The 14,213-nt window shown below is 41.6% G+C and overlaps 1 protein-coding gene across 2 annotated transcripts in view; it reads right to left on the bottom strand.

The window, feature by feature from the left end:
* ldlrad3 (low density lipoprotein receptor class A domain containing 3) overlaps window positions 1–14,213 on the bottom strand; it is a 78,726-nt gene that overhangs the window by 30,231 nt on the left and 34,282 nt on the right. Inside the window, exons 3-4 of one of the 2 annotated variants that reach the window (XM_058646517.1) lie at window positions 10,555–10,680; window positions 8,625–8,756 (exon numbers count right to left, since the gene is read on the bottom strand). In XM_058646517.1, coding sequence (XP_058502500.1) covers window positions 8,625–8,756; window positions 10,555–10,680 — 258 coding nt within the window. Of the gene's footprint in view, window positions 1–8,624; window positions 8,760–10,554; window positions 10,681–14,213 lie in introns of both variants that reach the window. The other variant, XM_058646516.1, reaches the window with a different exon arrangement.

Raw genomic sequence — 14,213 nt, 5'->3', positions numbered from 1 at the left:
AAGTGAGGTAACAAATAAAGTTGGACGGGTGGACGACAAAGATCTATGGCATTCATTTCCAGAATATAACAGTGTATATAGTGTAGATTCTAAAGGCTACAGCCAGACCTCTAACTTTATGCCTGCTAAACCTATAACTGTGCTCTCGATATTATTATTATATCTACTGTTCACTGAAGCCAGCGGCAAAAAACACATCTTGCCAACTTTTTGGCCTTGTCCTGCAGACCAGCTGTCAAGAGGCCCTCGACTCTGCTCCACGAACGTGCTTCAGGGTGAAGGAAAAACTAAAAGTGTACATTTCAGAGTTCCATCCATGGGCGGTGACATTCCCCCCAACGTTTGTGCCCGTCTAGTGCGCGCTGGCTCTGCTGAAAACTGGCACCGTCACTTTTCTCTCCCACACCTTAGTACACTGCCATTATGTTCCCGTGCGCCATTTCACGCTCCCTCCCACACCTTACTCCATGTGCCAGTGGGCTGAGTGCTGCCGGTGAAGGGCACGAGTAGATCCACATCTCAGGGCTCCGCCACAAAAACCGCACAGGGATTAACTTGTCATTTTAATCTGCTGGCCGCAGTCAATGGAGGAGGACGTGGCCGTGTGAGGAGCTATCAGCAAGCTAAAAGGACGCTATTGCTAAATGCAACCTATGGGATTTTTCATCACCCTGACGTTCTTTGTTCTTTTATATCTCAGACTGGCAGTATATTCATTTCTTGTTTAGTGGTGACTCTAATGGAGAGGCAGGAGTTACTGCTTTGTCAGAGGACACACACACGCAGAGACACACACACACACACACGCAGTTTAGTTGCCCCGTGAATGGCAGGGCTGTTAAGACAGGTTATTGAATACATGGTGCTTATGCAAATCAGCAGATGCAGAGCTGGTGGATCTATCGAGCAGTTCTTACACAGCCTTAGGAGGATATAACAAATAGAAAGCTGCAGATTACTCACTGTAGGAGGGGGAGCATCCCCGGAGTTAAAAACCAGGGATTTCACATCTTACACACAAAGCTCCATACAGTACACAAGCAAGGGAAGGTTAAAATTGCATATTGCACAGTTTACCGTCTGTGTGAAATAAGAGCACTTGAGAATACGTGGTGATGTCGGGGCAAAATAAACCTAGCTTGCATATTATTGTGGTGCTTTATTGAAAAGGAACTTGAAAACATCCAGTTCAAAATGATGCATGGGACTCGCCAGTCCAGGTTGAGAGCAAAACTTTTCCTCATTCTGAACAAACCGAACAAACACCTTCATTATACATTTCAACCAGCCACCCTGTCTTACTCTTTGTGGTTTTGCACCAGGATGTCAGACTTTCACATGCTTCTTATTCATTTTTAATACTTTATTTCTCTAGGTTCTTTTGAGATCTATCTTTTCTGCTGATACATTATACAGTTAGTTTGACTTGTTTCAAGCCAGTCGTGAATTGTGCAAATATTCTATGCTCTATTTATGTTGCATATACTGGTATATTATACTTACTTCTTTCCTCTTCTGAGCTCTGGATATTGACATGAATAAAAAAACAGTTTTCCGGAAAAAATATGAGGATTAGGCAAATTGGACACTCTAAATTGACCATAGGTGTGAGTGTGAGAGTGAATAGTTGTTTGTCTCTATATGTGGCCTAGTGATGGACTGTCAGTCCGTCCAGGGTGTGACCCCGCCTATCGCCCTATGTCAGCTGAGACTGGCACAGTAAAGTCACTGAAAGGTGTATCAAAATAAGGCAAAAGACAGTAGACAGTGTTAATACACACACTCATGTTCTCCATCATTTTGGACACGTTTGTTGAGTGGGATCATTTTCATCCAACCAGTGAAAGACAGGGGTGGTGTTACTGTAGCTACCAGTGTTCTGACGATGTAGTCATGGGACAGGCGAATATTAACTGTCACATCTTGCAGTTCTTACAGAGAACTGTAAGCCAATTACACTGATGAGGCTCACTAATAAAAAAATTAAAAACATGACAAAAGAAACGATTGTGACAGTTCTGTTTCCTCGACCTCCCGAGATGACTTTACCCAAAGTTTGCCTTGGGCTTTGCCTGTCGACACAGGAGTGTGGAAAAAACAAAACTCAGTATGTATGCTAATGCAGCACACACACTCAAAGTGCGTTCAACAAAGGCTTTCCCTGGGGTGAGATCGCTTCTATGTAAGAGTGATAAAAGATACAGCTGAGTAGAAAGCTTTTTGTTTGTTTGTTTACAATGCATTGGAATTTAAATTACATCCAGCAAACAATGGGAATGTATTCAAAGATGTTTTTGGACCATGGAGGTCTGCGTCATTATTATTGGCCTCTTTATCCAGAGAAGCCAAACAATCTTGATTAGCCCCCGTGCTGAGTGACTGCAGTACATGGTCATAAAACCCAAATCCTTCATGTTATGCTGTGTTTTCATCATGGTATGGTTCGGTTTGGTACAGTACGATACCACTTGAATGGTAAAGCCCTGGGTCAGACTTGCGTGACGTCGTACAAGCACAGCCAACGTTGACCACAAAATAACGGCATCGAACGCAACATAAATTGAGCATATCCAGCAACCCTTTTTTTCCCAACTCGGTTTGTGAAGGATTGTCTCAACAAGACATCAAACTTTGTATGAGCACAGCAATTGAGCAAGGTTTTTTATTTTACTCTGGTACCCCAAGGAAAGGGTGCCAATAATGGAACTGTTGGGGTCGGTTACTTTTCCTAATGTTAATGTAAAAAAAACCTCATACAGTACTGGACTGAACAGAACCGAACCACTCCACTTTAGTGGATGGGACACTTAAGATATTTTTAACCCTTTGTACCATATTTGACTGGTACAAAGACGCACAGACCCTTCAATGGCCTCCATGGATTGGCTCCATCTTATTTAGAAGATCTTTTGAACATCCACAACCCAGTGAGAGCACTGTGCTCAACCAACCAGTTTCTCTTAGATGTTCTTAGATCCAGGTTGAAACTTAAAAAGGGATCAAGCTTTTTCAGTGGCTGCTCCAGATCTGTGGAACAGTTTACTATTCTATATGCGCACTACCCAGACTGTAGAGATACTTAAGTCACTGCTAAAGTCTCATCTCTTCTCGTTGGCTTTAAACTCCAGTGGAGTACAACATCTAAATTTAGAATTTGTCTTGTCTTGTCTTTGTTTTTATCTTCTCTTACTACTGCTGACATTCTCTCATCTGGTGATGACTGTTCAAGTTTTCATATTCCCTTAGGTTATTTGATTCTTCATAGGTCAAAAGCAGAAAATGAATATACTTCACACAAGTGTATTTAAGTGTATAATCACTTAAAAATAAAATAGTTTGGTTGCCATAGCCCTAGAAAAAGCCTTGTATTTGTACTTTATATGTACTAGACATTGGCCTTGCATTGGGCTGCCACCATGTGCTTTGAAGCAGACATTTACTTTGCAGACAAAGAAGGAGGACGTGCTCTCTGGTGTGTTTGGAAAAAAGAAGGATCATCCGTTTGTTGCAATCTCCAATTTTACTAGTTCTTATACGGACTCTGATGTTAAACCTGTAACTGGGGTTGGTTCACTTTATTTTGCACATCCATCTTTAACTACAGCTCATTTATGTCTCTAGTCATATAGCATACTTTTAAGATTTATGACATCATTCCTGGACATATGTAGGGCTTGTTTTGTGTCATCATTTATATAAACGTCATATGATATGGATGAATATTAGCTTCAGATTCTCTCTCTCTAGCCCCATTATTTGCCGTGCTATATTGGAAAGCGTCCTTTCTGAGCACATTTCCAGTCCACACACAAAACAAACGTTTGAAGCTTGTGTCCACAGAAAATACACCATATCTTCCAAAATGCACAAAGCCAGTTGGTAGCTTTTGAAGTCCTCAGTCTCTGTTCTCGTACCTTCACAGCATTTATACATGCCCTCTGTTACCTCAACTTCAGAGCAGCTTCACAGAAGAAGAAAAAAGAAGTGGGTTCACTGAGACGGAAGAAATGCAAGAATCAACCCCATCACTCTTCCACAGTCACCACACCATCTGATATTTTTAGTCTGCTGGTGTTAATTAATGTGTAATGAGATGACGATGGGTTTAAATCATTTACCTTTGATGAATGACTCGAAATGGATTGTGTAGCATGTTTTAAAAGCTGGCGGCTACTTCGCTGCTAATCACTTCTTCTAATGGTTTCTTAAACTTGTCAATGTCATGACCTTCAGAGAGTTTCCTCGGGGAATTACACTTATTTCTGTAATTGAATATGCAGCGAATCACTGCCAGATGTACTGGACTCTAAGTGTTTATATGAGAGGTTCTCAGCGAGGGCTCTGCAGGCATCTAACGCCAAGTTCTCTACGCCCTCCAGCTGTTTTTCAACATCGTTTTTTGTTGCAGGGGCAAACATGCACCCTGTCACTACACTCTTTATGCAGACTGGAAGTCGAGGACAGAGCAAAGACCAGAGAGGCTCCTCTTTGCAAAACTATAGCTTTCATGTCATTTCTGTTTCCACAGTTACACTTCTTGGCCCCAGGGTAAAGACTTGAAATGGATGTTCCTCTCATCTCTGCGGCTTATCACCACCCTTCACGGAATCCAAATCCCCGCCATTCTCTACTAAATCACCTAACTCTCTTTGCTTACCTCCGTCTTCCACCCTATTGCTATTCATTGCTGCACGCAACTCCCTTTCTGGTTCACCATATTATGTTTATGCCATTTCTCTATCTCTGTTCTCCGTTACAGACTCCCGGTCCCACTCCGTCTATATCTCTGTGTGACGACTGCAACTGTGCATTTATAAACGATTGTTAGTTTGTTGTGTTGCCACTTGTTTGCCACTTTGCCACCTCGCTGCCATTTCAAAAATCAATTACACAACAAATGAAATGATAAACGTTAACGGTTCTGCCAAGCGCCGTTTGTGTCTGACTGTGCCAAATTGCTTAAAATCTCTCTGATGGACAACACGAACACTGGAGACATCAACAATCCAGAGGGACGGTTTCTGTAGATGTTATTGTCTTGACACCTCGGCTGGTCCACAGTCATCATAATGTATTTGCTGATAAGGTGCATGATTACCCGTCACTTGACCAAGAGGACGCAAATGTGGAGACACTGAGGCAATTAGTCATGCATGGGAAGGAAAGAGGGAGTGAACAGAGGAAGCAGCCGAGGATACAGGAGAGAAAGTGAGGAGGGAAATGCTGTACTCCAGTGGGTTAGAGAGGATATTGTACGTCTTATCTGTCACCTGCAGGTCTGTGCTTATTATAGACTGAGGGAAAGTCACAGCAGAATGCAAGGTGAGTGTATGGTAAGGTGTGTGACTGTGTGTGCGTGTGTGTGTGTGTGTGAAAACAGGAAAAAAATCGAGGGCAAATGCAAAGTGCAGCGATGCCTTCACTTTCTCCAAAAGGGGGGGGGGACAAACCAAGGAAGGAAAAAAAACAAACAAAACTAAACTGAACTCCTCTTTCCGTAGCCTAACACAACAAAGAGCTCAGCACAGAACATTAAGCGCCTCTGCACTTTTTCCCCCAGTAAAATAAGCAAGTTTCTCGGCACAAGAGCGTTCAGGACATTTGTGCTTCATGCATACAAATTCCACTATAAAACCAGTGATGACAGGAAGTCCTTGGGAATATTACAACTCACCTAAACAGACTCGGTGGGCACAAGTGGGTGCACTGCAACAGTTCAGGAATGAGAATGAAAGAAATGTCATTTACCCGGCTGCACGGTTGAAAAATCGTGCATTTTTACGACGAGATAAAGATGTCACTCTATTTGGACTACATTACCTGACACCTGAAAACCTTTAAGAGACGAGGCGGTCTGAGAAGCATCTCAATCAGCTGCAACGGCATTTAATAAAACCCCTGCGAGGCAGAACACTTTATATTTAAGGGAATGGAAAATCCTGCAATCATTAACTGATCAGTTCTTTGGTGTCAGAAGCAGAGGGAAAACAAAAATGGTGCTGAAATGCCTCACTGAGATACGTCTATGATGTGACTGCTGCCAAGCACATGTTCTGCCTGCTGAGTTTCGATCTATTTTGACGGTTTCTTTGGAAATCTTCAGCCCGGTTAGAACTTTACCGAGTGTGGACTTTGCTTTTGCTTTTTTCCCTTCATATTCCAAAACTTGGTCTGTTTTCATTTGTTTTGTTATTTTTGACAGGCCTCTTCTGTCTCTTCGAGGAACATCACAGCAAACATCTCGACACACAAACAAAAGAAAGAGGTGACACTCGGCCACATTTCGTTGCCCGGGGTTTTATGGGGCATCAGGGCTGGACTGCTGGCAGATAACATGTCAGGCTGCCAGTGGAAGTATGGCTGAAGTGATGACAGGAGCAGACTGTTGGACCATAGTGGCAGCAGCTGACAGTGAGAAGTGAAGCAGAGGAATTATCATGGTACTCCAGATGTAAGTGGCTCCTGCCATTGAACATTTTTTCTGGGATTTTATATCAGGAGACTGACTGTCACTGATCCTTCAGCTGCACTGTTACGGCGCAAACTCGCCACAATGGATCGTCTTTTACACCAATGATTCAATGTTGTGTCCTCCAGAGTTATCAGAATAAAATCAAAGCAAGCTTTTCTTCTTTCCTCATGAAGCACAAAAAAACACAGACTATTACTAATAAGTAATTAGTAGCTTTATCAGACGCGACATACCGAGTACTGAGGACTTTTCTGTCAATATCTCATCCAAATACAAGATAAATACTGCATCTACGAGCCACAACATGTTATCGCATCTGCTTCACAGTTCACTGCCAAAACGTCAATTGAACACATTCCACTTTTGTCACAACAGACGACGGGGGTTACCTCTCGGTCTCATCTTGAACTAATTCACATTTGTGTGACAGCACAAAAGCACTTGTGCTGTAATTAATTGAAAGATAACGGTGGCTATTTCCAGTCTTTTCCCTTGAACTGCGAAAGAAAACTTCTCCGACTCGTTCAGCGTAATTGGCGTGAGTCACACAGTATGTCAAAGCGTGCAGTGTTCTTTTACTATTACGATCTCCAAACCTTCCCAGAATACGATGGTAATCTATATTACTTCGTCTTTGTACTATGTCATAACGGTACATTTGAAGGACACTAACAATTGTTATCACTACTCCAAGTTATTGTAACTGTGGCCTTTTTCTTTTTTTTGTTCTCAGTCATCAAGTTCATTGCACGCTCATAACTCACTTTTTTATTTCCACTTAAAAAAAAACACAAATTGTATTAGAGAAAATTCAGCCACCGAAAGACATTTAACACCAAAACAACACGACCAAAACACATGTGATGACACAGCGCGCCTGTCTATTCCCGCTTAGAGTCTGTCCAAGATCAGTTTAGAACACCAATAAAACGGTTCCAACAAGACGTGAGTACACGGTGGAACAGCGCCTATTAAATGCTGGAAAGTCTCTTTGCGCAAAAGCGCAACAGATTATGAACTCCCTGCGTCATGCACTCAGATCCCCTGTACTTCATCGCGTCTGTACTCCAAACTCGTCATAAAGATCATGACGTGGATGTGGGGATAAAGCAGCGCGTAGAGAAATGAGCCAGGCTGCGTTGGATACGGAGAACTGCACAGCATGCACCCTCGTTGTCTGACATGTTTGTGTTCATGAGTCTTAATTGATTTACTCTTTGAAGCATGAATATTAATCTCTACAATTGCAATGCCTTGACTTCAGTGAGTACACACAGTCCCAGCCACAACAACAAAATTAGACTAAAAAAACAATGGTACAGAATTGGCATAATCATTTATTTCGGTGTTTACTGATTTTTGTTTTTTTGTTGGTTTCGGCCGACAATTTTCATTTCAGTGCATCCCTAAATTTTACAGATAACAAACAGTTATCTGTGGACAGACTTTAATTTACATCACCAAATCTGCACATGGACAAGCTAAAGTGATAAATAGGGCAGAGAGCTAATGTGAAATAATATGATATGTAGACATTGTTTATGTATATAACGTTGTTGTTTTTTACTGTATTTACTTAAGTATTTCTTGAAAATAAATACATTTGACTGTTCTGGGGGGAAAAAAATATTGCTTTGGTTTTACTATTCCAATATATTGCTTGCTATTATATTGTCACGCTGGTATCAGGACACACACTGAAAATACACAGCCCTAACAAGTAGGGGAATCCTTTGCTGACACCCTTGTGTTTACCTTTACTTCATTTGGAGCCTTTCTGAGCAGGTGTAACCTTCTTTTCTTCCTTCCTTCGTTCATTGCTAACGATAACAATCACTGGGTGGGTCTTAAGTGTGTGATCGATTTTGCAGAATCCCTTCTTAGTTTGCTGTCACAGCTGATGAGTTTCCTTCAATGCATGAATGAGGCTTTATTGGATTGGGTCACCTTTTGACCGTTTAGTGAAAGGTGTCCATTAACAACCGAATTCAGCGGAGAGTTTGCTTTGTAAATGAAAGAATCTCTCTAACCTTCTATAATTCAGCCTTCATTGTCACTAATTCGTAGTCCTGTGTTTATTTCTTGTGTCTGGGTATACGTTTCATGAACATACCCGGTTGAAACCGAATCTTTTTAACCCTGGATGACTTACCTGCTGTCGTCAGGCAGAGCTCCTCGTCGCTGTTGTCCTGACAGTTGTCCTGGCCGTTACACAAGAAGCTGCGGTCCACACAGCGGCCATTTCGACACTTGAAGCGAGACTCTGAGCACACCAGCGGGTTGCCTGCTGTAATTAGGTCAGAACAGAGGTAAAAGGTTATGCAGAGAGGTTGTGAGACACATGAGCACCTGAGTGACTTTCCCTTTAGGAATCAAACGTGTATGTGTGTGTGTAAACAAAACAATTCAAGGCAAATTTCATTAGCATTCTCTCGCGGTGCTCCCTGTGACGCTGTTTACTTGCTGATTTCATCTGTAAGACTTTGATATAATAAAATCGAAATAAAAAACACAGGGGTTACAAGAAAAACACATTAAAATCCTACACCTATATGACTTCTTGTTTTAGCACAGATTCTTACGTCTATGTTGGAGCTTCTGCAAAATGAGGCAGAATTATCTGGTGGGAAGATCCAGACAATTACACAGTGGTGACGCAGTCTCTGCTGGGAGTGTGGAGCAGAGCCCCATTTAAATGGCTAGATTAAATTTGTGAGTGTGCTCTCCTGCAGGCTAGGAACACTGCCTCTGTCAATGCTGAGTGATTGGCTTAATGCACATTACCTACTGGGAAAGCAGTGACGGGGTCATGCGAGGACAATGTTTATTCCTGATAGTACACAGTGCAATTACAGTCAGTCTGCTGCTGAAAAGAAAAATGACACTCTCCTTCATTTTTCTCTGTCAGAAAACAGAACACACCAGCTTCAGCTTTTTGCTTCAGTTTCACAAAGAAGGGCCAGGAAATGAGCAACAAGTGCAGACGTACCAATCAGCAACTCATTTTAAATGTGGGATGTGTATGTGGCAATTTGCTAATTTTATATTTCTGACTACCTCTGTTGCTGTTTTAATTAACTAAAGCATTTTCTTTAAAATTACTTTTTATTGATCCGGTGTAACTAGATATGTGAATTACTGAAGAAGCCTGTATTTACCTTAAGGGACGCTCCAACGAGCTCAGTATCAAATTTCAGTTTAAGTTGAGGGACTTCAAATAGACAATCGGAAGAAGAAAAAAAAAAATGACACATCGGGGCCCAGAATATACTCATTATACCCAAAATACACTTAGTGTGGGTTAACTTCAAAAACACTTGATCCTTACTCCCCCATGACGCATCATTAGCTCTCTCCCATCTGATTAACAACCTTAAGTTGAAATCCTCAGATTTAACTCTCTGTTGTGCTCGTTTATTTAAATATTTTAGTGAGCGTAAGACCAATTAATTGTGTCCATTTTTGCCAAATATAATTATTCTTTTTTTTTTCTTTTTTTTTTTTAATAATGGGCATCGCATGACTATTATTTAATTAACTAGCGGAACATAACTTATGACACATTTTTGTTATGCAAGTCACTAAGACTTTTTCCTTATCATCATTTTCATTTATTTAAAAAAAAACAAAAAAAAACACAGTGTAGACACACAATGTGGATTGGAGACATGGACATTCAATAATGTTTAAGTACAGCAACTTTCTACATCATGTGTATTTATAAAACTGTAATATTTTAATTAGATGAAGGGGGGAAAAAAAAGAAAAATCTTATTTTGGGAATCAGCTTTTAGTAAAACCAACGTTCTTATTTATGATTATTAAAAAAAACTCCCCATTCCAATGTTGACAAAACAAATATAAGTAGATAAGCAGAGGCGGTAAACTTGCTGGAATGCCCCTTTAGTAAATTGCTCAGCGTTTATTGGCACATTTCTTATCTGTTGTCTTTTTATATGAGGGAATATATATTCATTACAACTCGCTGTATGATGAGTGGCTGCAGTAAAAGCTGTTATGACAGGAGGACGGTACATCACTGAAGGGACCGTGACTTCCTGTGACCACAACATGAGACTCACTGCAGTTCTCCTCGTCACTCCCGTCTGGACAGTCGCTGAAGCCGTTGCAGCGGAAGCGGCCGATGATGCAGTGGACGCCATTAGCACAGGCAAAGAATGTGGGAGCGCACTTCGACTTGAACTTTGCTGTAAATGGATGGGAGACGGGGGGGAGAGAGAGAAGAAAAAGTGGATCAGTCTGTGGCTGATGGAGAGATGATGCAGCAATTTCCAAACAGTGACGACTAGCTTTGTCTGCTTACGACAAAGTTAGCCTTGGCTTTGATGGACAAGTGGAGGACTGACACAACACTTTGTTCTAAAATGAACACTAAACCATTTCATCTGGGTTCAAACTGCCAAACAGCTGCTGTGTGATGGAAACCAATTAAGAATTGGAGCTTATCTTTAAGTTCTCTTAAGTATGACAAGGAAAGGGTAAGATCCCCAGCAGAAAGTACTGATAAGAGGAAGAAAAAAAGAAAAATAAATTGCAAAGACAAAAGAGAGTAAATGGTGTGGGAGAGTGTTTGTATGGATTGTGCTATTGATCAGCCTAAGCAGGCTCTGGGTGTTATCTCCCTGGGCAGGCTGGAGACTGAGTGACAAGCTCGCAGAGCATCAATGCCTGCTGTTCTCCACTTTGCACAAACTCTTGGTTTTGACTCAAACACATTGATCTTCGCACAGGCAGAGTGAGAAAAAAACAAGATAGCAGGTATGCACAAGAAAGGACATCAAATAAAGAAACTTGCTTCTGCTTTTGGATCCTTTGAAGTTTAATTTTTATTAAAGCCTGATGGCAACAAAGACAAGACATGAGACGAGACAGCTCGAGAGTCATTGCCACCGGATTATGAATTCAGAGAGTTGGAAAAAGACGACAAAGACACAGATAAAAGAATAGAAGGTAGTAATGCAAAATTGAAAAAGATAGGAAGAAAAGGAACCAAAGAAGGACAGAAAACAAGAATTAAGGATTAAGAAGGAGGCAGTATTGCAACATGAACGATGCACACAGCTGTAAAACATCATCACCAACCAACCAGGCATCGCCACTGGATTAGATGGTTGAAGTAATCCGTTTCCACACTTTGACCTTGGTTTAACGATTTATGGATTATTCCCTTCTGCAAATTTCCATTATAATTAAAAAGCTCAAACTTGAAACTGTAGATTTGTGTGGGAACCACCCTCATTGTAGCCATATTTACTGAACACAGAGGAAGAAAAAGCCACCAATAACAGCTTAGATATTGTCAGAATAGCAGTTAAAAGGGTCAAATTAGACAAGAAGTGTGTTTATGTTTAGCACACAACAATAACAGTCATTTACACACATGGGGGGATGTCAGAGTAAACCACCAAACTGTCTATTTTTTTTGTCTGTACTGAATACAAAGGGTGGAATTGGCCTTCTCATACGTTGGCATTGTGCCGTCTCAAATGGCACGGCCACACATTTTTCCCTCTACAATACATTGTGGTTGGCTGATTTATGAGCTCTTTCAAGCTGCGGTGATTATGTTCTGCGGGGGGATGAAGTGCAATCCGCATGAACGTGGGAGGGAAGCTGGGACGGTGCCCAATCTGTGTGTCTGTAGTATGGGAAGCTTTTGTTTACCTGGACAGCAGAGGCTCCAACCACCCAAAGCACATGTTGCATGGTATATCACAATCATTAACTCCAGGGGGGCAAACAGATGTGGCTTTGAGCTGTAGCATCACATAAAGGAAAAGCTACAAAAGCCTACTTGCAGTTAAGGGAATATGCAAATTGAAAATTCATCTGCTCAAGAGGCTACGCCACTGTGTACTACATATTTTTATTTATTTTATGTTTATCTTTTATTTCCAGAGTCTATTGTTTTGAAACAGCTGTGGGAATTAACAGAAAACATGCACCGGTCTTTAGGAGACATGAGGCCCTATATATTGCATATGAAGAGCAATAAAGAGTCCCCCCCCCCATGCCACTCGCAGACCACTGCAGGTGAAATGGAGCACAAAACAGCCAGTGCTGCAAATAATTAAGCAAAACACCAAGTGAAGATCTATAGTAACTATAAAGCTATGGGAAACTGTGGCAGAGCAAATTAGACATTGGCGGGCTAACACTGCCTAGATAAATCTAAATAATGGGAAACACTTGGGCCCCAGGGTTGATGTAGTAGTTAGCACTCTTGCCTTTGCAGCAAGAACACCCGAGTTTGTGACCCGATCAGAAAACAAGGGCCTTTCTGCATGGAGTTCGCATGTTCTCCCCGTGTGTGCGTGGGTTTTTGCCGCCCACAAAACATGCAATATAGGGATTAGGTAAATTGGTCACTCTAAATTGACCATAGGTGTGATTGTGAGAGTGAATGGTTGTTTGTCTTTATGTGGCCCTGTGATGGACTGTCCAGGTACTACCTCGCCCTATGTCAGCTGAAATTGGCACAGCTCCCTCCCCACGACCCTCATGTGGAGGATAAAGCAGTAGAAGATGGATGGATGGGAAACACTTCTATCAAATTGTGCCACTGGACCATGATGCACTGGTTGGTCCCACAACATACAGTGAGGTGCATTTTGTGTATTGCTACCTTGAGGCCAAGAACAGATGGTAACATGCTGTTACGTACAAAACTACTTCACGCACAGATCATCTGTGTATGTGCAAAGAGGTTTTACGTTTGCCAGGCAAATCCACCAAGGTGTAGAAGAACTTTACATACAATCCTGAAACTCCACCAAAACTAGCAAAAAGAGATGAGGTCACACACTTAACGCATGCATGTAAACGATGGGCTTTGAATGCACGAGGACTTTCGTTGAAATCTTTTCAACAGAGTCTCACAAATGTCTTCTTTGTATGGACATTGATCTTATGTGCTAAGCAGCTTGGCTCGACAGCTCTGTTATTGCTCTGACGTTCTTCATTCATCGCCTCCCTCATGTGAATCCTCATTATCACTTCTATCGCTGGCAGAATTCATATGACCCTAATTTTGTTTTCCAAATTAACTTAAAAGTCACACGAAGGGCAAGCTTGTGAGGGAGATTCATACGTGGGAGAGAGAGAGAGAGCGAGAGTGTGCTTGTTGGAAGGAGAGCGCTAATGTGTTTGGCTTTGTTTCGGGGATGTAACGCCCTTTAGTCTGTGCTGAGCTGTTTTCTGAGCAAGATAAAAATGAATTTGATGGAGCAGGCCGAGGGTGGAGGAGATGGTAAAAACAGACTTGTTAAGTTCTACTTGATAATTCTGTTTATTCAATACCCAAGACTTTGTTAAATGATAAATTCCACCTCTGTTCCAGGTGATGCTGATACTCTCCAGCACCTGTGCCTTCCCACCCAACCTTTAATCTCCCGTCTCCTTTTGTTCCACTGTGGATCGGTTTCTTGGTTTGAACTGCTTTAGTTTCTTTCCAAATGTTTTAATTTTTCACTTGCTTAGAAGTTGTTCATCTAAAACAGACAGGGTGTTGTGTGTGTGTGTGTTCATTACTAGTGTGTAAAAAGGATGGGTTAAATGCAGAGGTCAAATTCCCCATCACTAATTGGCGTGTGTGCAAATGAAACCAACTCTAATTATTAATTTCCCAGCATCAGCAAGTTGGGGATTGAGAGTAAGTTCTGCTGTGAGCGCCACCGAAGCATTATCACATGAAGACGGGGGGCAGAAATAACGAGCTGTA

Source organism: Solea solea, chromosome 12 (genome assembly GCF_958295425.1).
Source record: "Solea solea chromosome 12, fSolSol10.1, whole genome shotgun sequence".
Classification (NCBI taxonomy): Eukaryota; Metazoa; Chordata; class Actinopteri; order Pleuronectiformes; family Soleidae; genus Solea; species Solea solea.
Note: the sequence above shows the minus strand (reverse complement) of the source record. Positions and strands in the feature narration are given on the sequence as shown.